The sequence below is a fragment of the Dromiciops gliroides genome, chromosome 3 (assembly GCF_019393635.1).
Source record: "Dromiciops gliroides isolate mDroGli1 chromosome 3, mDroGli1.pri, whole genome shotgun sequence".
Taxonomy (NCBI): Eukaryota; Metazoa; Chordata; class Mammalia; order Microbiotheria; family Microbiotheriidae; genus Dromiciops; species Dromiciops gliroides.
In genome coordinates, this window is record NC_057863.1 from 374,417,847 (window position 1) to 374,442,837 (window position 24,991).

A 24,991-nucleotide genomic window follows, 5' to 3' on the forward strand; every position below is an offset into this window, starting at 1 on the left:
AAGTACTTTTGATGATTATTTCTTTCTAATATAGTTTTGAGATTTGATGCTGCTAGAATCTTTTTTTCCCCACTTAATTTTTTTCACTTGAGATTCTTGACCTTTTTTTTTACTTCTAGATGAATTTTATTTTGTTCAATAGAGTAATCCCTTGGTAGTCTGATTGGTATGACACGTAATTTATTAATTAGTTTAGGTAGTATTGCCATTTTTAGTATACTGGCAGAGCCCAATCATGAGCAATTTATCTCTCCAATTATTTGTCTTTATTTTTTCAAAGTGTTTTATAATCACATACTATTTGAATATATAGTTTCTGTTTATGTCTTATAAGGTTAACCCATATTTTTATAATCTTTCATTTTTAAAAAATATTTTTAATTCATACAATAAAGCAAGCACTTCTATACCATAACAAAAAAAATGTACATGAAACTACAGATGTGTTATATAAAACTTGCTATTTTAAAAAAATATATAATAAATTTATTGTATAAATTTATTTTTCCACTCCATCCCCCCACACTAAAGATGGTTACCATTATTTTTTAATGAATTTTCTTTTTTTCTCTCTTCCTATTGGGTTTTTTGGTGGTTTTAAAAAAACCCTGTTAAATGGAATTGCATTGAATTATATGATTTTGAGTTACAACTTCTATGTGACTTGGGAAAAACATAGGATTTATCTGCCAAATCAAAAGGTCTCTATCCTTGGTGTTTCCCACATTGATGGAAACACAGATTATTCATATATTGTCATTATATTTACATTATATGTACTATAGTTTCCAATATTCCTGGTTTTTGTTTTGGTTAAAGACGTGTACCTGCTACCCAGAATATAATGAACTTTCTGACCCAAGCAATTCTTTTTTTTTTTCCCATAGAAAGTAACATATGACAGAGAAAAGGCATGATTACTCAATCCCCATTTGATTTCCCTTTTAATTACCAAGGAGAATGATCTTACAACAGGGAAGGCTTTAACAAACACAGTTACAAAAAAAATGCAGCCAAAGTTGGGAGAGAAGATGAGAGAAAATATTGCTATTTTGAATTAGAACAAGTCTGTAGATCCAGACAAATTATACCCTAGGATACTGACAGAGCTTGATGTGATTGAATAACTATTGCCAGTAATCTTTGAGAAATCATCCAAGTTCAAAAGTGTGTCAATAACTGGTGATTTGGTAGCAAATTTCAAAAAGGGAGTGACAATGAATTTTGGAAACTACAGAACATGAAATTTGATGTAGATTTCTATTTATTCATTTATTTTTTTGGTGAGGCAATTGGGGTTAAGTGACTTGCCCAGGGTCACATAGCTAGTATATGTTAAGTGTCTGAGGTCAAATTTGAACTCAGGTCCTCCTGACTCCAGGGCCGGTGCTCTATCCACTGTACCACCTAGCTGCCCCTGATGTAGATTTCTATAGGAAAAATGGTAAAATGGTCTGTCACATAGATGGTCTTGAACACTTTAAGGGATCAACAGATACCAATATAGATTCATTAAGAACAAGTCATGCTGAAGTAAACCTATTTCCTTTTTTATAGACTTGCTTGACTTGTAGTTAAGGGAAATACTAAAGCCATGATAAATGTGGCTTTTTAGCAAGGCATTTGGAAAAGACGGTCATGCTATCCTTGAAGATAAGATTGAGAAATGTGGCCTAGAGATAATATAATGACTTCTTAGCTGATCAAACTATACCCAGATAGTATAGAAAGGCAAATTTCAGTTCAATGTTACAAAAAATTTCCAATAACTATTAAGGTTTGAAATGAGAGTGCTTCTAAAAGGAGTGAGCTATCAGTGGAAGTGTTGAAGTAGAGCAGGGTTTCTTAAACTTATTTATGTAATGATATTCTCTGACAGTGTGATGAAATCAAAGGAACTCATCTCAGAATGATGATTTTAAATGCATAAAACAAAACACACTGGATTGAAAAGGAAATATTATATTGAAATTTAATTTTTTTTTTTGGTGGGGCAATGAGGGTTAAATGACTTGCCCAAGGTCACACAGCTAGTGTCAAGTGTCTGAGGCTGAATTTGAACTCAGGTCCTCCTGAATCTACTTTGCTGCCTAGCTGCCCCCTAAATTTAATAATTAAAAGAGTTTTTAAAACAAAATTTCTGGGCCCTGGATTAAGGGCCCTTGAAGTACAGCCTAGAGGAACATTCATCAAGTATATTGTAGAAGGTTTTCTTGCATTAAATGGGGGTAGGGAGGAGGTTAGACTGGATCAAATTCACTCCAATAGCCTATAAATTCCTTACATGTCTAATGTTTCCTAATCATAGGGAAAAACTAATTGCTATTGGTTGTGAAGATTAATAAAGTCTCTGTCTAACTCCTACTTTTTCAATTATATATTTCTTTCTAAGTACCAAAATTCCTTCCATTAATGCTGAGAGACAGAGATAGAGAATGAGATAGAGACTGACAGAAGGAAAAGGGAGAGGAGAGGAGTTGATAGCATTTGGGCTGGGGAAATAAGATATTAAGATTTTTTTTCCACTGGACAACCAAGTTAGTATGTGTCTGAGGTAGTACTTGAACCCAAGTCTCCGAGAATCTAATACTGGCCCTCTTTAATATGACACTCTGTATTAGTATCTAATATCTTCTGGGAAATGGTAAAGATAAATGTTAAAAAACACTTTAGCTTTCATTTTTGCTTTTAGAATAAAGTACCACCTTGCCTCCATAATATCTTTATTTATATCATATCATGATGTAATTCAAGGTAAAGTCATTTAAAGTCATCATTGTTCATATCCATCAGTTAAATGTATTTGTGTTGCCTTTTTAATCTGTAAGATTAATGGTTTATGGTTCACATTGAGTAAAATGATTGGACAAACTAACTCTTATGTAAAATAACACACTTAGGGAAATACTTGACCAGATATTTAGAGAAGAGAAAGCAATTAGAATGAACAAGAGATTAGAAAAATTCATTAGCTCTTTCAGGTTAGTGTAGCCAGGGATGTGTTGGTAAATATCTAACCACCAGTTCTACAAAGGGAAGAAAAGAGAAGAGAAGAGAAGAGAAAAAAGAAAGAAATGAACTTTTAAGGCACTTTTAAGTTTAATCTGCATTATTAAAATTTTCTTCATCACTTTCTTAAGTCTAAAAATAATCAAAAATTAAATCAAATCCTGATTGATAGCATTTATTGATATCCAAAGTATAAATAGTTATACTGAAATTTTGGCAATTTAAAATTTAAACAAAAATTTAAATGGCTCTCCTGAGCCTATACAAACCAGCTATAGCATATTGCTAGAGTGCATTGTAGTTTAGGCAGCTGGATTTAGCTGGATCTTTCATGGAAACTTTCAAAATGAGCTTTATTTGGAGAGGGGTTGATAAGGTCTTACTATATCAGATAACATTTTAAAATGGCATTTTATATATAAATGGATGACGGAAGGTAATGGACCCTCCAGATTGTTACAGGTCTCGATTATATTCAGCCTCAATATATAGGAGGCTGTGACACATTAAGAATGTTATATGTTATACTATAATGCAAAAGTAAATTACTGGCAATTCTATGTACATTGTAAATTTCAGATGAATTAACTTATTTTGCATATACTTATGTGCATGTTATCTTCTACAGAATAAACACTCCCTCAGGGCAAGGATATTCTTTTTTGGCTTTTGAATTCCCTCTCACCTCCCTACCGGGAGCAGTACCCAGCACACAGTAGGTGCTTAATAAATGTTTGTTTATTGATGGATGGATGAACAACAGATTTATGCCTCAACCACTATGAAACTCAAGTGATTATGAAAGAGAATCTTTCCCCTTTCTTTTATACTGAATCCCGGCCTTTGAAGGTCTTTGATAATCTCAGCTTTGAGATCAGATGGAGCAGTTTTGCTAAAGTGACAGGTTTCTGTTAAAAAGTCCAGAAGTAACTCCCCATTTTCATTGCCTTCAACAAAGCAATCTGATATATCCATTGTAGACAAAAGGTCAATGCATTCATATTTAATTTCCAAAGATTCCAGGATTTGAGTGATGTCGGAAGATGTTGCATAGAGGCAGAGATCATTTTGGGGTAGGCGGGATCCATACTTTTTCCACAGTTTCTCCCAACCACTGGATCCTATCATAAAGAAAAAAAATGTTTAAGCATTGGATGACTGCAGGCAAAAGCACAATAAATACTTTATGATGCAAATGAACCATGAAGGAAGGTGACCTTTCTTACCTTATACAGAGTTTCATGAGGGTACTACATATTGTGGCACTGAAAGACTAGCTCAACTTGTCATTTAACTGCTTTGTGATGTTGGTGTGAGAAGCAGGGTGATGTAACTAGAAAACCACCCTTGGGGTTGGGAAGATCTGGGCTTAATTCTTGCCTTTGGCAAATACTGGCTATGTCATTCTGGGGAAAACATTTAACCTCATAGGGACCTAGACAACTCACAAAGATGCATAATAGTTGGGACAAGAGAGGGTGCTATGAGCAAAGAGGTGAAGATAAGAGAGGACAAGTGGAGAATTAGGGATAGAAAGTAGACCGGGTTGTTGAAATACTGAGTTCTCAAAGAACTCACCTGCATGAGTTCAGACTGCAAAGAATTTGGAGCCAAATCATCTTGGACATCAGTATTTAGGATAACAACATGAAAGATGCCACAAGTCACTCTGTATTTAATTTATAAAATGAATGACATTGCACTGAGTTCCAAGGAAGAAAAGACTGTTTCATGCTGAGTATGATTGTATGTGAGGAAGGTGGGAAAGGGAAAAACCCTGAGTTCAAAGAAGGACAACATGGAAATATGACTGTCTTCATAAACTTTTCATTCAAAAGGAAGCTGTTTAGTAATCTGTCTACAAACGAGATCTTACAGAAAAATGAACACTTAAGCAGCTGGAAATAATCTTAGTGATATTTTTTTTTCACCTGGAAGAAAATGAGAACTGTGTATTAGCTATAGGAATGTTGCTGGTGTCAGTGTTCTGTGACTCAGTACCACTTCTGAGATGAGCTGTATACACATTATACACTCTCTGACTGATGTGTTATTATAATAGCTCTCAGTGGGTGCATCTATGGTGTTACTTTTGTTTTCAACATGATATATGCTGGATTCCTTTTTTGTTTCATTAAAAATAACATGATGTAATTTGCATATTTCCTAAGACAGAAGAAAAAATTCATCTTCTTTTGGCCTACTTTTAGTTTACAGTATCCTAGAATTTCAGAGTTGGAAGGGATTTAAGAAATTTTCTAGACTAATCCAAGCCTGAGTAGAAATCCCCTCTCTACAACATCCCTGACAAATGGTCCAGTTGAAGAGCCTGGTGACTTGAGAAATTTATCAAAAGGGCTTTTAAAAGAAAATGGAGGTGGGGAGGAGAAACCTGACCACATACATGCACCATTAGTTCTTACAAAAAGTGGCAGATAAAGCACAGGAAAAAGAATGTAAGTAGAGAGGCAAAGTAATTTATAGGAGACACTACCAACAAGAGCAGTAACAAAACTCATAGCCTCAGATGTCTCTACATAAATACACAGGTATGGGCAATAAAGAAACTGAAATACATGTCTTAATGCAAAGAGGAAAACTTGACCTTGGAGGGACTACTGAGACTTGGTGGGCTGTGCTGCAGGGCTGTTATATAGCAACAAAAAGAAATACCTTATTTAAGAAGACCAGATTAGATAAAAGAGGCAACAATTGGTAGTATATACTCATATGATCCACAAACTGGAAGGACAGAACATTGTGGAGAGCTTTTGGCTGAGAATCAATGTGGGGAAATTTTTAACAATATTGTAGTGGGAGTATAATATAGACCATCCTGCTCAAGGGAGAAAATTTATGAGTTCAGGAAACAAGCTATCAGGGAAGTGAATTGTAGTAATGATGGGAAACTTGAATAATATAAGTAGATGTTGGAATCTATCTTTCATAAAAATAAAATAGTTATAACTCTTATTTGTTGTGAAAATTATTATATTCTTCAAAGTAGAATAAGCAACAAAGGGAAATTCTAGAACTGATTGTAACAAATAAGAAGAACTATTTGCTGAAGAATGTTGGGAAACTGGGAAGGAAATATAATGACATCCTAAGGGTTCACGTTATATACCTGGGGAAGGGAAGCTAGTATAGTCTCAAGTATACATCACAGTTGGGGAGAGTGGATTTCAAAAAGTTCAGGTAAAGAATACATAGCATTCCATGGCCTAAAATTCCAGTCAGCCCAAGGTGAATGGAATTGGCTCAAGAAAGAATGTTTATGATAGAAATAGGGGAATTATAAAGAGAGACAAATGTGGAGATTATAAGGAATTCATTGACCATTGTAAAGTTTTAAAAAAGCAGGAGGCAAACACAAAATAAACTAAGGATTAAAAAAAAGAATAGTGTCAAGACAATCCCCAAGGGCTCATGATGAAAAATGCTTTGAACCTCCAGAGAAATAACTGATTAAGTTTGAATGGAGATCAAAGCATACTTTTTTCTTTTTTTAAAGCATACTTTTTTCACTTTATTTTTTCACTTTATTTAGTCTGTGTTTTCTTTCACAAGATGCTTAATACGGAAATATGTATTGTATGATTACACATATATGACTCCTTACTGTCAGAGAAGGAGATAGAGATTTGCAACTCAAAATTTTTAAAAAGTTTTAAATTGTTCTTACATGTAATTTGGAAAAAATAAAACATTATTCATAAAAAGAATAGCATCAAGAGCATTAAATGCATAATGAGCCATCAATTAATGTGAAGGGAGGGAAAAGGCATATCGGGTATAAGAAGAATGTCCATGAAAGATTAGAACTCCTATTTGGGTTAAAAGAGAGTGTCAGAAAAGAGGCATAACCACTTAATTTTTGCTTCTGTGGTTTTTCTTTTGTTTTTGCCAAAAGTAATCTTTGAATTGGTAATGACCGTAAACCCAAAAATTGTCTGGCAAGGAACTGAAATATTGATAAACAAGGAAATGGTCTGAGATTGCTTATCTCTTGTAAATGAGTCCGACTCAACTGGCCCAGACAATCTACATTCCAGGTTCCTGAAATAATTCATAGATACAGTTATAAAACTATCAGTGACTTTAGAAAAACTGGGGAGAATAGTAGAGATGCCTCAGAACTTGAGAAATGCAAATGTCATGCAGGTGTTCTCAAAAAAAAGAGAGGCAGGTGAATTCTTTAAAATATAATTAACTGCACTTTAGTTCCTGAAAAAATCCCAGAATATGATGTTAATAAAGTGACTTGCAGTCAATTAGAAAGGAAAACCATGATCATTAAGAACTAAAATGGTTTCATCAAAACAGTTCATCCCAGACTAACTTCATTTCTGATAGTTATTAGCAGGGATGAATTGGACCTGGCTTGTATTGGCTCTTGAGAGCCAATTGTTCAGTTTTCAATGTGAGAATTTGCACCTTGGGAGTCAGGAAACAAATCACAGTCTTTTTGTTTTATTGTTTATTTAGACTTAAGAAAGTGATGGAGAAAATATTATTAGTGCAGATTAAAATAAAAATGTGTCATGTGTCCATTTTAACAGAGCTTATTGTTAAATATTTACTAGCACATAGTAGGTTATTAGTACTACAATCACAGTATAGTGAACTCTGTACTTTCAGAGGAGTACTGAACATCTCTCATGATATCCTCATGGATAGATAAGACAGAGAAGTATAGACTGGATAATAGTAGTTAATTCAAACCTGTTTGGGTAACACAAACCAGTTGTTTGTTCTTCATTCTTTTTTTTGTTTGTTTGTTTGGTTTTTTTTAGTGAGGCAATTGGGGTTAAGTGACTTGCCTAGGGTCACACAGCTAGTAAGTATTAAGTGTCTGAGGCCGGATTTGAACTCAGGTACTCCTGACTCCAGGGCCGGTGCTCTATCCACTGTGCCATCTAGCTGCCCCTTGTTCTTCATTCTTAAAGAGGACCATGACATCAGGGGGATGTCATGATTTTCAGTGAATCAGATTTAAATGAGGGAGGGCTGTGCAAAGACAGTCTCACTTGCTCCTCCAGAGCTATCTGGGTCCAGTAGCAAGATATACATCAGGACAGCTGGAGGTAGCCCCAGATGTTTAAGGCAATTTGGCTTAAGTGACTTTCCCAGGGTCACATAGCTAGTAAGTGTCTGAGGTGAGATTTGAACTCAGGTTCTCCCAGATTTCAGGCCAGTGCTTTGTCCAATGTACCATCAAGCTACCCTTACACAAACCAGTGCAGTAATAAATGGATTGCTGTCAGTCTGGAAGCAGGTCTCTGGTAGAGTGCTTCAGGAAGTTGTTCTTGGCCATAAGCTGATATGTAGATAGATAGATAGACAGACAGGTAGATAGACAGATATATATATATATATATATATATATATATATATATATATATATATACACACACACACATATACATATATACATACACATGTACATATATAGATATTAGATTTATCAATCAGTGCATTGATCCAGCAAAAAGCATTAATGTTTACTCTGTGACAGCCATTGGGGTATTTTCAAGTGAAAGAAAAGACTGAAAATATATCTAATTTGTGGCTGATACAAAGAAAACAGGGATAACTAACACTTTGGATGTGGGAGCTTGATGGTAACAATATGCCATATCCAATTATATTATGTGGAACAGGTATCAATGTGAAATTTTTTGTGTAGGTTGAAAAATATATTAGACAAGTACAGGATAAAAAAGGAATGACTAGATGACAGTTTTTGCAAAATATATTTGGTCTTTTTTTCTCTTAATTTTTTTTTGTTTCTTTTTAAGTCCTCAACTGTCTGCCTCCCTCCCTCCACATCCCACACCAGAAAAAGGCCACCATTTGACACAGATTTACAAACATAAGTAAAACCATACAATATGTATTTTATTTATCAGGTTTTTTCCTCTAGATGTGTATAGCATCTTCTTTCATGGGTCCTTTAGAATTGATTTGAATATAGTATTCAGAATAATTTGCTTGCCCACAATTATTTTTAAATAATATTGATATTACTGTAAAATATTGATATACTATATAACTATATACTGTGATATATTGATATTACTATATTCTCTTGGTTATTCTCACTTCACTTTTCATTATTTCATGCAAGTCTTTCCAATCATACACCACAACTTATTCAGCCATTCCCCAGTTGATGGGCATTCCCTCAATTTCCAGTTCTTTGCCACCACAAAGAGCTGCTATAAATATTTTAGAACATATAGGTTCTTTTCCTTTTTTCCCCTAATTGCCTGGGGAAACAGACCTAATAGTGATTTTGCTGGTTCAAAGGGTATACAGTTTTATAACTCTGGGCATAATTACAGATTGCTCTCTGCAATGATAGAATAAATTTGCAGTTCCACCAACAGTGTACTAATGTCCAAATTCTTCCCCATCCCTTCCAACATTTGTCATTTTCCCCTTCTATAATGTAAGCTAATTTGATAGGTGTGAGATGATATCTCAATTCTTTTTTAAAAATTTACATTTCTCTAATTAATAATGATTTAGAGCATTTTATATGACTATAAATAGTTTTGATTTCTACATAAAAAACTGGCTGTTCGTATGATTTTACCACTTAAAAATTGGGAAATGACTCACAATCATATATTTGACAAAGTTCTCTATATATTTGAGATATGAGACCTTTATCCAGGAAACTGTCTATACATTCTTCCTGCCCCACAATTTTCTGCTTTCCTTCTGATCTTGGCTACAGTGGTTTTATTTGTACAAAATCATTTTAATTGAATGTAATCAAAATTATCCATTTTATATCTCACAATGCTTTGTATCTCTTGTTTATTCATAAATTCTTTTCCTATCTATGTGTTGCATGTTCTTCTAGCTTTCTTATTATATCTTCCTTCATATCTAGATCATGGATGCATTTTGACCTTATCTTAGCAAGTGGTGTAAGATATTGATCTATACAACAATTTCTGCCAAACTGCTTTCCAGTTTTCCCAATAATTTTTGCCAAATACTGCATTCTTATCCTAAAAGCTTAAATCTTTGTTTTTGCCAAACACAAGGTCACTATAATCATTTACTACTGTTTATTGTAGGTCTCCTATTTTCCAGCAATCCACCTTTCTAATTCTTAGTCAGTATCTGATAGTTTTGATAAATAGTGCCTTACAATATAGTCTAAGATCTGGTTACTGCTAAACCTCCTTCCTTTACATTTTTCATTAATTCTTTTGAAATTCTTAACCTTTTTTTTTTCAAGTGAATTTTAGTATATTTTTCTAGCTCAATAAAACATTTTTTCCTAATTTAATTGGGGTGGAATTGAGTAAGTAGATTAGATAAAATCATCATTTTTTATTATATTGATTCTTACTTTATTTGTATAATAAGTGTTTTATAATTACATTCATGTAGTTCCTGAGTTTGTCTTGGCACATATAGTCCTAGGTATTTTATATAATCTATAGTTACTTTAAATGGGGTGCCTCTTATCTCTTCTTGAAGGGTTTTGCTGGTGATATGCAGAAATGCTGATAATTCACCTGTATTTATTTTATATCCTGCTACTTTACTAAAATTATTGTTTCAACTAACTTTTTAGTTGAAGCTATTGGGTTTTCCAAGCATATCATTATTTCATCTGCAAAGAGAGATTTTTATTACCTCATTACCCATTCTGAATCCTTTCAATTTATTTTTCTTCTCTTGTTGCTATTGCTAGCATTTCTGTTTTGTTTTTGTTTTAGTGAGGCAACTGGGGTTAAGTGACTTGCCCAGGGTCACACAGCTAGTAAGTGTTAAGTGTCTGAGGCCGGATTTGAACTCAGGTACTCCTGACTCCAGGGCCGATGCTCTATCCACTGCACCACCTAGCTGCCCCCTGTGCCACCTAACTGCCCCCGCTAGCATTTCTAATATAAAATTGAATACTATTGGTGATAATAATCATCTTTGTTTTACTCTTGATCTTATTGGGAAGGCTTCTAGATTATCCCTAATACAAATAATGCTTGCTGATGGTTTTAGGTAGATGATTTTTATCATTTTAAGGAAAAATCCATTTATACGTATGCTTTGAGTGTTTTTAATAGGAATATGTGTCATATTTTGTCAAAAGTCTTTTCTGCATCTACAGATATAATCATATGATTTTTGTTACTTTTATAATTGATAGGTATATTAGGTTAATAGCTTTCCTTATGTTAAACAATCCCTGAATTCATGGCATAAATCTCACTCAGTCAACATGTATATAATCTTTGTGATACATTGTTGTAGTCTCCTGGCTAGTATTTTATTAAGAATTTTTGCATGCATACTTATTAATGAAATTGGTTTATAATTTTATTTCTCTGTTTTTTTCTCTTCCTTGTTTGGGTATCAATACCATATGTGTTTCATGAAAGGAGTTGAGAGGACTCCTTTGTCTATTATTCCAAATAATTTATTTCATATTGAAATTAATTGATCTTTAAATGTTGTGTAGAATCTACTAGTAAATCCATCTGACACTGATGACTTTTTCTTAGGAAGCTCATCTATGGCCTGTTCAATTTCTTTTCCTAAATAGACTTATTTAGGTATTCTATTTCTTCTACTGTTTATCTAGGCAGTTTATGTTTCTGTAAATATTCTTCCATGTAACTTACATTGTTAAATTTGTTAGCATATAATTGGGCAAAATAACAACAATTGTTTTGATTTTATCTTCATTAGTGATATATTTACCCTTTTCATTTTTGATACTCATAATTTAGTTTTCTTTTCTCTTTTTTTGATATTAACCAATGGTTTATGTATTTCTATGTTTTTCATAAACCACCTTCTAGTTATATTTATTAATTCAATGATTTAATATTAAATTTTATTAATATATTTACTTTTTAGGATTGATAATTTGATATTTAATTGGGGATTTCTAATTTGTTCTTTTTCTAGTTTTTAATTGTATAGCCAATCCATTGGTCTGTTCTTTATTTTATTGATATAAGTATTTATAGATATACACCTTCCTCTGATTACTGCTTTTCCTGCATCATATAAGTTTTGAAATGTTGTTTCATTTTTAACATTATTTTAATAAAGCATTTACTGTTTATATGACTTGTTCTTTAACCTACTCATTCATTAAGATAAGATTTTTTCCAATTAATTTTTCATCTGTTTCTATGATCCTTTATTAAATATAATTTTATTTCATTATGATCTGAAAATGATGCATTTAATATTTCTGCTTTTCTACATTTAACTATATATTATTAACATAATATATGGTCAATTTTTGTAAAGGTACCATTTACTAGTAAGGAAAAAAGGTATATTCTTTTTTCTTCTTATTCAATTCTCTGCATATGTCTAGCATATCTAGCTTATCTAACATTCTGTTCATCTCCTTGAATTTCTTTATGTGGGGGGAGGGTTAGTTTTATCTAGTTCAGAGAAAAACATTGAATTCCCCCACTATTATAGTTTTGCTATCTATTTTCATCTGTATTTCATTTAGTTTTTCCTTTAAAAATTTAATTGCTATAGCATTTGGTTCATATATGTTTAGTATTGATATTATTTCATTATCTATAAGACTTTTATCATAATGTAGTTTCCTTGTTTATCTCTTTTAGTTAAACCTATTTTTAGATTCCTTCCTCTACATTTTCTTTTTTTTTTTTTTAAGTGAGGCAATTGGGGTTAAGTGACTTGCCCAGGGTCACACAGCTAGTAAGTGTTATGTGTCTGAGGCCGGATTTGAACTCAGGTACTCCTACTCCCCGGCCGGTGCTCTATCCACTGCACCACCTAGCTGCCCCTCCTCTACATTTTCTGCATCAGCTGAAGCATAATAAATTCTACTCCTGTCCTTTATTTTTACTCTATGTGTATATCTCATTTCTTTCATGTGTTTCTTGTAAAAAACATATTGTCAGATTCTGGTTTTAATACACTCTCCTATTCATTTTCATTTTGTAGGTAAATTTACCCATTCACAGTAAAAGTTATAATTACTAGTTGTGCATTCCCCATTATTTTCAGCACTGTTTTTCCTTCCCTCTCTTTTCAACCTATACCTCCTCAAATGTCTAATTGACTTCTAACAACTGCCTCCTTTATCCTCTCCCTTTATCTTCATATTCTTTAATCTACTCAGCCTTCTAAGAGCCCCTCTATCTTCTCCACGCTTTTTAGACTACCTCCCTTACCTTCTCCCCTTACCCTCCTTTTTCTTGACTTGTACACTTCTAAGAATCCCTTCCTTATCCTGTCCTCTCACCCTTCTATTTCTCTCTAAGTTAAGACTTTTATGCCCTTCTTGATATATATACATATATATATTCCCTCTTTAACCCAGTGCTGATAAGAATGAGGTTCTAGAATTACCAGTCCTGTACCCCCTCCTGCCTCAACTATAGCAGTTCTTCCATTCACATCTTATTTGTATTGAATAATTTCTCCATTTTACCTCTCCCTAACCAATTTTATGTTTTTAGAATCATACCATCATATTCAACTCAACTCCAAGCTTTCTATCTATGTATGTTCTTTCAAATTACCCAAGTAATTATAAAATTCTTAAGAGTTACAGATGTTTTCCCATAAAGGAAGTAAATATTTTGACTTTATTAAGTCCTTTATAATTGGTCTTTAATGTTTTGCCTTCTTATGTTTTTCCTGAGTCTAGTAGGTCAAGTTTTCCATTTAGTTCTGGTCTTCACAAATACATGAAAATTCTTTAATATGCTAAATATAATTTTTTTTTTCCATTCAGGATAACACACAGCTTAGCCGGGTAAGTTATTCTTGGTTGAAAATCTAGTTTCTTTGCTCTTTGGAATACATTGTTTCATGACCTTTGTTTTTTGTTTTTTGTTTGTTTTTTTATGTAGAAGTTGTTAAATCTCATGTTATCCTGATTGTAACTCCGCATTATTTATTTATTTTTAAATAGTTCCTTGTAGTAAGTTTCTTTTTGATCAGGGAGCTCTGAAACTTAGCTATGCTGTTCCTGAGTTTCTATCTTGGGATGCCTTTTAAGTGGTGATTGATGGATTTTTTCCTATTTATATTTTACCCTTTTATTCTAAAACTTGAGGGCAATTTTCCTTAATGATCTATTTAAGTATAGTATTCAGACTCTTTTTTAAAAAATCATTAACTTTCAAGTAATCCAACAATTTTTATATTGTCATTCCTCAATATATTCTCCAGGTCAGTTGTTTTTCTAATGAGTTGTTTCATATTATTTTCTATTTTGTCATTTTTTTAAATTCTATTTTATTATGCCTTGGTGGTGTCTTATGAAGTTATTAGCATCCTCTTGCACAATTCAATTTTTTTTTGCAGGGCAATGAGGGTTTAAGTGCCCAGGGTCACAGAGCTAGTAAGTGTCAAATGTCTGAGGCTGGATTTGAACTCAGGTCCTCCTGAATCCAGAGCCGGTGCTTTATCTACCACACCACCTAGCTACCCCCTTCTTGTCCAATTCTAATTATAAGAAGGTATTTTATTCCATAAGTCCATAAGTTTTAAAATTTCTTTTTCCAATTAGTTAGAGAAATTGTTTGGAAAATTTTCTTTTCATAATTTTCTTGATTTTCTTATATTACTATTTTTTCTAATTTTTCCTCAATCTCTTTTATTTGATTTTTAAAGTCTTCCAAAAACTCTTTTTGGGCTTGTGGTTACTTTGCTTTTTTCTTTGAGGTAGAATAGATGTTTTAATTTCACTATTTTCTTCTGAGTTTGAACTCAGATCTTCTCTATCCCCATAGTAGCTATCTATGGTTGGGTTCTTTATTTTTTGCTTTATTATTATTGCTAATAATAATATTTAGCAGCTTATTTCTTGTCTGTTAACTTTGTGTTAAAGTTAGGTTCTAGTCCTGAGGTACAGGGAATAACTAAGGCTTCAAGTTTTTTAAATGGATGTTTTCTGAGTTCTATCTAGGGTCCTGACATCCTCCCTGAACTCTGACCAGGTTCACCTACAACACTGTCACCACAAATGCTCTTGTTCCCTGCAGTCTCTCCTGAAGTTGAAAGTTTTAGCTCATCCCTCTGCCCTGGAACCAAAACCAGGTACTCCATGAGTCCTACAGCCAGCAGAGTTCCCATTCTCTGTGGGGATTCACCAGACGTGCTTATTCTTCACAGCATCAGGTCAGCACAGCACCTGGGGAGGGCCCTGCAATCTTCCCTTGATCAGCTGTCTGACCCTAACACTGTCCAAAAGCAAAAGTTCCTGAAACTAAGACTGCCTCCTACACAGCTATGTCAGGGCTTGTTGTTTGTTGATTGAGAAGTATATGCCTGGAGATATTTGCACTTAAATCAGGTAAGCTGGAAAGAATTCTGGTCTTTCTGAATATCTTTTCAAATTGCCTTAGGTGGACAACTGATTTGCCATTGACTTTAAGTTATTTCTGCCACTCAGAGTTTGCTCTGAGGCTTTTTTTTTTTATTGAAGGAATTTAGGAGAGCCAGGTAACTGCTTGCCTTATTCCACCACCTTCCCAGGATCCTCCAACCCCAGTTGAAGTTTTGGGTCTTTAGTAAACTTTAAGTTCAATATGAATATGATCATAAGCTCCACTGATACAGACGTTATTTTTAAAATAAAGGATATAATATCTTTATTAGACTTTGCCTTGACTGAGGATTTGGGGTATTGTATTCAGTTCTGGGGACCCTATTTTAAGAAGGACCTTGGGAATCTAAAGCAGTTTCTAGAGTGGGGAGGTGAGATAATACTAGAGACCATGCCAGTGAGAATCAGTTTAAAGAATAGGTGTTGGCTAGGGAAGAATAAGTAATTGCCCTTAAGGATTTGATGGAGTTATCATGTTTCTCTATTTTCCACTTTCTTTCCTCCATCACTATAGAAGTAATATGAAATGATAAAACCAAGAGACTAGGATGGCCAAGTAGAGACATGCAAGAGGAGGAGTCAGAAAAATGACAATGAGGAAATACAAGAAATCAAAACACAAATTATTTTCTTTCCTTTCCCTTCATATACCTTCTCTTCTCTGTCCTTTTATCACCATAACCATTCTTTTTTTTTTCACTGAATCATCCTTTATTTTTTTCTTATCAAGCTTTTATTTTTCTTCCTCCTATCTCTTGCCATCTACTTTGTTTTTGGTTATACTCCTCTTATTAATGTACAATCTAACTCTTAACAGCTTTTCAAAGTTTCAAGTGCTAAGATAGATTATCCTTTTAATATTTTACATGCCTTAAAATCAGTATATAAATTAATAGTAAATGTTGGTACTATTAGTCAATGGTTTACATGCACAGTTTTGAAACGGCAGATAGAAAGATTTGATATGAAATTGACCCAGATATATTTCTTATATATTTAAATAAACAATAACACATTTACATTGTATTATGATATGATGTGATGTGATGTGATATGATATGATATGATATGATATGATATGATATGATATGATATGATGCTATGATTGGATTTATAGAGTATGAAGGAATTTGTTTTGGTCAATCCTTAACTCACTCTCATTCATCCCATATATCCTACCTGTTCCAAGTCTTGTTATCATAACAACAACTCATATTTATATAGGGCTTTATAGTTAGCAAGACACTTTATGTATTTTATTTCATTTTATCTCACAATAACCCTGGGAGATAATTTTATTATTCTTCTTTTCCAGATAAACAAATTGAGGAAGATAGAAGTTGTGACTTGCCCAGGGTAATATAGCTAGTAAATGCCTATGGTCAAATTTGAACTTGGGTCTTTCTAACTCAGCATTTCCTCTCCCATTGTACCACCTAGCTGCCTTTATTTTTTGCCTCTATAATATCTTTCATATCTATTCCTTTTCTCTACTTATACTTATGGAACTATTGTAACAGTATCCTATCAGATCTTCCTGTCTCAATTTTCTTCATAATTCAATTTTTTCTTCACATAACTGCCAAAGTGATTTTCCTTATGCACAGGATTTGTGATGCCACTCCCCAACTCAATATATTTTAAGTATCTCCCTGTAGGATAAAATATACGCTCCTCAGGAATTTAAAGCCTTTTACCACCATCCCACCTTTCCAACTTTATCACATATTATTCACCTTCACATTACACCATAGTCTAGGCAAACTGTTATTTACATTGACTTTCTTTCATGTCTGGAATGCACTCCATCCTCACCTCTGCCTCTTAGAACTGGTAGCTTCCTTCAATGCTCAGCATAAATGCCATCTTATACATAAAGCATTTCCTTATTTCTCCAGCTGCTAGTGCCTACTCTACCCAAATTACCTAGTATTTATTGTGTATGTGCCTATATATTTATATGTTGCATTCCCCAGTTAGAATGTAAGCTCTTTGAGGGCAACTCCCATTTCACTTTTATTGTGATATGCCTAGTATCTAGCATAGTGCTTAGAATATAGTAGGGTCATTGTTCAAAATGGCCCCAACATTCAACTATATTCAATAAAAAACCCTCAAATACAAAATTTTTGGTTTATTGAATAGTAATTTTCTGTGTCTCCTGAATATTCTCCTATAATTAATCTAGACTTAAGTTTTTATTGGTGTAGAAAACTTATGGGTTTTTTTGTTTCTTTGTTTTGCAGGGCAATGAGGGTTAAGTGACTTGCTCAGGGTCACACAACTAGTGAGTGTCAAGTGTATTTGAACTCAGGTCCTCCTGAATCCAGGGCTGGTGCTTTATCTACTATGGCACCTAGCTGCCCCCATAGAAAACTCATGGTGAGAGAGCTTGCTCTATCAGTGAAGAATGTTAACTATCACTTATAGTCTTAGAGCTTATTCAGGAATATTGGAAGATGATATTATTTGCTGCTCAGTCACACTGTTGGGGTGTCAGAGGTAAGACTTGAAACAAGGTCTTCTTAACTGCAAGCTATTTCTCAGGAGCAGGAACATAGAACATATAAATATGTATGTATGCATATATTTTATAAATACTACTCATTTTATCAATGGGCTTAGTTTATTTTTATATCTTATCTTACATTAATTTGAATGTTCTTTTTATTAAATATAAAAGGAACAGGATTAAAATATAATTCCATATTACTTGGGTTTTGACATAATTTCAAGTTAAATGGAAACTATTTCATTGTTGTGCTTTACATTTACTGGGAGCAAAGAGTCCATCACTTCTCTGTCTAGAGGCAGAGAGAATGCTTGTTTCATCATGGCTCCTCTGGAATTGTCCTTGGTCATCATTTTGGTCATAGTTCTGAAGTCTTTCAAATGTGCCTTAACAATGTTGTAACTGTAAATTTTGCTTCTGGTAGAATCCATCTTTTCTTCATTAATTTGTTCATAAAATACCCTCAAGAGTGTTATGCCCACGGGAACATATAGTGAAGACAACTTTCTGCTATCTGCATCTGAATTTTCTCTGCCAAAATTTATATCTAAGCCTGGCTTCCTCTTCCTGACAGATATATTCCTAGACAGCCTCCTGCTGTTGCCCAGCTTACGAAAATACAAGTTAATTTTAATACTAATTATTATTAATGAATGAAACATAATTAGGAAGGTAGAGATGATACATAGAGTGGTCTGAGTAATGATTTAATGAGAAGGAAAATGCCCAATAAAGGGCTCCTTTTTTTAAAATTAGGAATACTACACCAAAACCTGATAAATCAGTTTACAGTAAAGCTGATTTTTCATAGATGAGTATTTCAAATATGTAAGAAACTATTTGAGAAGCAATATGCTGTAATGGATAGAGAGCTGCCTTCAGAGTCAAAGACCTCGGTTCAAGTCTATGAAGAATACTGTCTATGTGACCTAGATCAAATTACTTATTGTCTCAGTGCCCCTCGGCAACAATGCTCTAAGAAGGTAATAGTGGAAGGGGTTAATAATGGTCTGGATTGGTAGAGGAAGTTACAACAGTTCCCTACACAAATAAAATCATAGGCCCAGACCAAAAATATAAGAGGCTCTTTACTCTCAATATACCCAATTTCACTCACTGAAAGAAGAGTGGCACAAAATATTAAGTGTTCAGGTGTTTTCCCACATGACAGCAAAACCAAGCTCTCAAGGACCACTGATAGCATCAGTGAGAGTTATCATTTTTCTCCTAGATGTCTTCCAAGTCCCTCTCACCTCAACCATTGACGTTTAGAGAGGGTGCAGAATAGTATGTAAAACTTACAACTAAATTCTTACACAAGCAGTAAAACAAATATAGTCTGCATTGTTTGTTCAGTACCTCATCTAGTGTCTAGAGTTCTTCTCCTCTTTCTTCCTCCCACAGTTTAAGAAGCTTTGGCTTAAAGCACTTAGAGGTTAAGGGACTTGTCCAGGGTCACAGAGTCTGTATGTGTTAGAGGTGGGAACTGAGTTCAAATCTTCCTGGTTGCAAGGAGAGCTCTCTATCCACAGTACCATGTTGTCTCTCACGTAAGTTAATCATATAGAAATGCATACTTGAATGGATTCTGAAGTCATGTGAAATTCTTAAGGGTATAACAATAATTGACATTTATATTCTGTCTTATGGTTTCTAAAGTGCTTTATATACATTATCTTATTTAAATATCATAACAACCTATGAGTTAAGTACTAGGAATCATTCCACATCCAAATTTTATATCCATCAGATAAAGAAATTTAGGTTCAAAATGGTTAAGTAATTTCCTCAAAGTCACACAATTAGTGGGTATTGGAGGAAGACTTCAAACCCAAGTCTCTCTTGCCTCCAGGTCTAGTATTCTTTTCACTACACCATATTCTCCTCTTCTCTTCTACGACCCTATTCAATGTCTGGGTATAGTCAAAGGAGTAGGTAAAAATGATAGTTTCATCTTTTTGTACACATAGTCAAATAACTCCCTTCTGTCTTGTTTGTTCAGCATCTCTGGTGAAGAGTTCTCAAAGTAAAGCCAAGAATTTGAATTGCTCCCACATGGGAAATACAGGTGGATTTTTAGCCCACTTGAGAGCTCTCAAATTAAGACCTGCCATGAATGGCCTTCCCAATTCCCTTAAGATCAACTGACTGTCTAGAAAAAGCCATTTTCATGCAATTTAGGATGAAGCTAAATTATATAAGCCATTCCCACACATATACATGCATACTCACCTATTTGTACTTTTAAATTCAGCTTGGAATGAAAATAACCTACCTGACACAAGAATAATAAGAATCTTGCCCTTGGTATCCAGGAGACTGTGGAAAAATTTCAGAGTAGCTGGGATATCTTTTACATAATACAGCATCTAGAAATAAGAAAAAAGGAAAAACATGAAAACAAAGCAATCAGACTACAACAACTGACAGTCTGTCTTCTTGTTTCTTGGAACAAAATGTTTGCTATAGAGTTTGGTTTCTAAGGTGTGCATAGTTTTTGGTCAAGAAAAGAGGAAAGCGTGAGGTTCTGAATGTTGCATGGGAACTGGGATTATTAGACAAAAGGGAATTTTCAAGGTAGGGAGGCACTTACTAGCTATTCAACTTAAGGCAAAATTTTCTCAGGTCACCAAATTCTTTATGTGCCTTCAGCAAAGTAGATAATGATTGACGTTTATATTGTGTATATAGTCTACATAGTGTTTGTGTCTATTACCTCATTTGAATATGACAGTATTATTTTCATTTTTCCTCCCCCACTTTTATGAGACTACCTTATCCAGACAGAAGTGAAGTGACACCCCCCCACGCATACACACAGGCTGATCTGCATAATGATAATAAGCACAGAAATAAACGTGGTCCATTTTTTCTGACTTAAGCTAGTTCTCTTCTCCTTAGATAACCTGTTGACCTTCTGCTCCTGGAGGCTCTCTATCCTTGCTCCACCCCTAGTGCAGACATCCTCTTGTGTTTAGTCTTACTGCAGTTAAGCATTCCTGACCCACCTCCTTTAGCCTCTCCAGCATCTGGGACTGTAGGCATGTACCACTATTCACTATTTACAGAAATAGCTAGATGACATAGTAGATAGAGCAGGGGACCTAGAATCAGGAAGTCCTGAGTTCAAATTCAACCTCAGACACCTATACGGCCTTGGGCAGTCATTCAGCCTCCAGTTAAGTGATTCCATCTGCCTCAGTTTCTTCATCTAAAAAATGTGAATAATAACAGCACCTATATCCCAAGGTAAGAATAAAATGAGATAATATTTGTAAAGCATTAAACTGCTTTGCAAATTTTAAAGTGCTATAGAAATAGTAGTACTGGTGGTAGGAAGAGAAGGAAAAATAATAATAAGAGGAGGAAGAGGAGGAAGAAGAGAGAGGAAGACTAGGAGGAGAATAGTGGTGGTAGGAGTAGGAGCAATAGGAGAAATAGGATGAGGAGGAAGATGAGGAAGAGGAAGAGGAGGGGAAGAAGAAAGAGACATGGACTTGGAGTCACAGAATCTGGTTTCAAATGAAGAATCTGCCACTTACTGTCCAACACTGTAAAAAACACTTAAACTCTGTCGGCCTTAATTTCCTTATTTGTAAAACTAAAGAAGTGAAGTATATAACTTCAAATATCTCTCCTTCAAATGTCTTCTAATTCCAGAAGACTATAGGACTCTGGACAAAGAGAGTTTAAGTGACTTTCCATGATCCTACAACTCATTCTCTGAACTCAAGTTTTCCTGACTCCAAATGTCATACTCTCATCTCCACACCATGCAACTTCTCAGATATGGGTAGAACAACAAAGCAAAGGGAGCCTATTCCATGCTTTTTCTGTCTTTTAAAAGTTGTAGTATTTCTAAAAGAAAATGGTGCCAACACAATAAAATCAGGTTCCATTTCATGGAACACTGCTTCAAAATTAAGCCCTTTGCACTGGCTCATCTGTTTGTGTACAGATTCCTCTTTAAATCATAGAAAAAATGACAGCTTTGGATGTTATTGACAGATTCTCCAGTAAACTGGCTCAGGCGCAGCACAAGGTGATGTCCTTGGTTATTGGGAAAGATGTGCCAGCCTACTCAACATGAATAACTTTGTATTGATCAATGGGACGGCACTAACTGCCACCATTTTGACAGTGCCAATGCATTATATACCTTAGGATATGATTGTCCAAGAGTTAATTTGCTCCGAAGGGACACTGCCTAGGCATATTTGAAGACTAATGCAGAAGAACCACAGGGCAGCTACTTCTCAGAACTCCTTAATTGCTGCCCTCTGACCTATTCAGTACAACCAGATAATGACTGACTGAGTCGAAATTAGTACACAAAGCAAAGCAGAAACAGTTCATCCAATAACCCAGCATGAGGGCTAGACTACATCAGAGGTCACTTGGACCCTTGCCTGATGGTCCATGGAGCAGCTCTTTTTCACTGATCTTTCTTAACCTTTAAACACTGAGCCAAAGTGTCAAAAGGGCAGAATCTAGATGGGCACATTACCCAGGTAATGAGAACAGCTGAAATAATTGTACCTGAAGAAGTGTTCACCGTATTACTTAAACCTAACAAGGGCTTTCAGCAAGTGTCTAGAGACATAAGGGAAGCAATCACCCAAGAGAACAGAGACCTCCAAATTTAACTTCTGCAAGAAAATATAATAACACTGCCACTGAACTTGAAGGAAAATACTTACAATCATCAATATTTTTGCTTTCAATTAGGAAAGATTAAGGTCAGTGGTAAAAATAAGTCTTTGAAGAATTTCATTGTTCTAAGGGTTGGAGTATTCCTTGTCCTCCATATATATTTCTGATAAAAATATCTTCCATTTGACAGCATACTATCATAAATAAATCTGTACCTGAATCATGTGAATAAAGTTCCATTTCTGAAGCTCTTTTTTCTCTGTTATTCTATTTTGATATTCAGATGATGTCTCCTGATGCCAAACAAACTTTATGTTCTTGAGGTTTGATGCTGTGGCTACACGCTCTAAAATGCAGAAAGAAAGGAACACACTGTTGATTTCAATTGCAAATGTAGAATCCATTTTCATTTAGAATTTTAATGTAATCAAAGTTATATACATAACAGGTATAAAACAAACTTTTCTTTTTAATATAACTCCTGAAGGCCATTGATCTCATATGAATTTTTAAAAAATATAATATTAAACTAAATTTAGGGCAAAAAAAGAGATGACAATAAAAAATTATGAGAATCATGGGCAGGTGAAAATTTCTATTTCCTTGGATGAATCTTTTCTTTTCTTTTTTTTTAGTTTTATTTATGTGTTTTGTTTTTACATTACAAACATTTACCGATTATCCCCAGAGAGGTTTTTCTTGTAAGGAAGTAAAACAAATAAGCAAAGCCACCAATACAGTGACCTCATCTGAAAGTGCATCTAATACTGCACATCTGTACCACCTCCCTAACTCTTTATTTTTTAATTGTCTTTTTAATGAACAGGAATCAATTTTCTGTCTCTCCAACTCTCCACCCCATGGTTGGGGGGGGGAGGGGGAGGGAAGAAAGTGGAAAAACAAATTCTTTGTAACAAATATGCATAGTCAAGCAAAACAAATTGGTGAATCTTATCAATAAAACATCAATCTGTTTAATTCAGGGGACACAGTTGAACACACCTTAGATTATACAATTACATAAGATGAAATGGCTCTTGGGATAGTGAGGAATGGGAAAGAGTTGAAAATTTTTGTAAATAAACAACACTTAGAGGTTTTTCTATATATTGCTTAGTTTTCCAGGGACTTATGCTCACCAGGAAGCTGGCTTAATTAGGCTTCTCTCCTAATTGTCTGAACAGAACAATCACAAAAGCCATACTGCAAATGATTAAGAGGATGAGATGAAGCATGACATAGTAGATATAGAGAAAAGGACTTAGAACCAGGAAAACTACCCTCAAATCCTGCTTCTGCTGTATGACCATGGGCAAGTCACTTAACATCTCAGTGCCCAAGACAACACTGTAAGACCATCAATTATTGATGATGTATAGATTTGCTTCCCAGAGAGAATAATATTCTTTGGGGGTGGGGGTGGGGGTGGGGGAGGGTAAGAAAGGGAAAAGGGGAGGGAGGTGTAGCAGGAAGAGAAGAAACCAGAGAAGACAAAGTTTAAAAATAAAAGTCTGTAGATGGTCATTCTGATGAAAGTTACTTTCCCTTGACGGCCTGCCCTATTTCCAATTTTCTAGTGCTTCACCCAGTGCTACTTGCTCTTAACTGGATAAATGTGGTACCTTTGTATTTCGCAATCTGTTCAGCACTTGGTTCAACTACTTCATTGTTGATGTGACTTCCTGGATAGTGAGCTTGAACTTGAGAGATAATTTGAAGGTCAATTTCCCCTGGGAAACAAACAAAAGGATTAGTCAAATTTAAGGCAAGAAAAAGGTACCATAGTATTCCATCACAATCATTTGTTAAAATTTTCTGCAATAAAAGGAAACTGAGGACAAAAAAAAAGTACCAAGGATAATTTATTTGAGTTGATTTACTTGCTTTTTTCCCCATTCTCTAGGATACTGGTTTTCAAAGGGTATGCCAGGGATGGATGCTAGGACTTTTTGCTCCGGTGGATTTCCCAGTGACATGGAATTTGCACTCAGAATTACATGAACATGTAAGAGTCTCACTCAATTTGAATGAAATTTATACTTGTAACTCCATTCACAATGCTAGAGTCTCTGACTCTCCTGTGGTATGCCTCTATTCCTTATGGCTAGGAATAATGCCAAACTATGAACAACTACAAAGAAGTTTGAGGACCACTTCAGTAGAGCAATGTGGAGAGAAGTAAAGGCCTCACAACCAGAGGATTCCCAGCTGGTGTCTGAACCTAATGCCTGTAAAGCAGCAGCAGCAGTAGCAATGCTGCCACAACACTAGCAAAAAGCTTCTTTACACCTTTTTTGTGTCCTAGGCACTTGCCTATCTGGTGAAAACTCTGGATCCCTTCTTAGAATAATATTTCTAAATGCATAAAATAAAATGCACAGGACTTCACTGAAAAAAAAATACTGATACTGAAATAAAGTTGTAAGAATCTCCCCCCCCATCCAAGTTCATGGACC

The 24,991-nt window shown here is 34.5% G+C and overlaps 1 protein-coding gene across 1 annotated transcript in view; it reads right to left on the reverse strand.

The window, feature by feature from the left end:
* Positions 1-866: 866 nt before the first annotated feature.
* HNMT (histamine N-methyltransferase) overlaps positions 867-24,991 on the reverse strand; it is a 53,154-nt gene continuing 29,029 nt past the window's right edge. Inside the window, exons 3-6 of the mRNA XM_043997790.1 lie at positions 24,158-24,265; positions 22,751-22,881; positions 20,158-20,251; positions 867-4,130 (exon numbers count right to left, since the gene is read on the reverse strand). Of these exons, the coding sequence (XP_043853725.1) occupies positions 3,775-4,130; positions 20,158-20,251; positions 22,751-22,881; positions 24,158-24,265 (689 nt within the window). The 3' untranslated portion in view covers positions 867-3,774. The remainder of the gene's footprint in view (positions 4,131-20,157; positions 20,252-22,750; positions 22,882-24,157; positions 24,266-24,991) is intronic.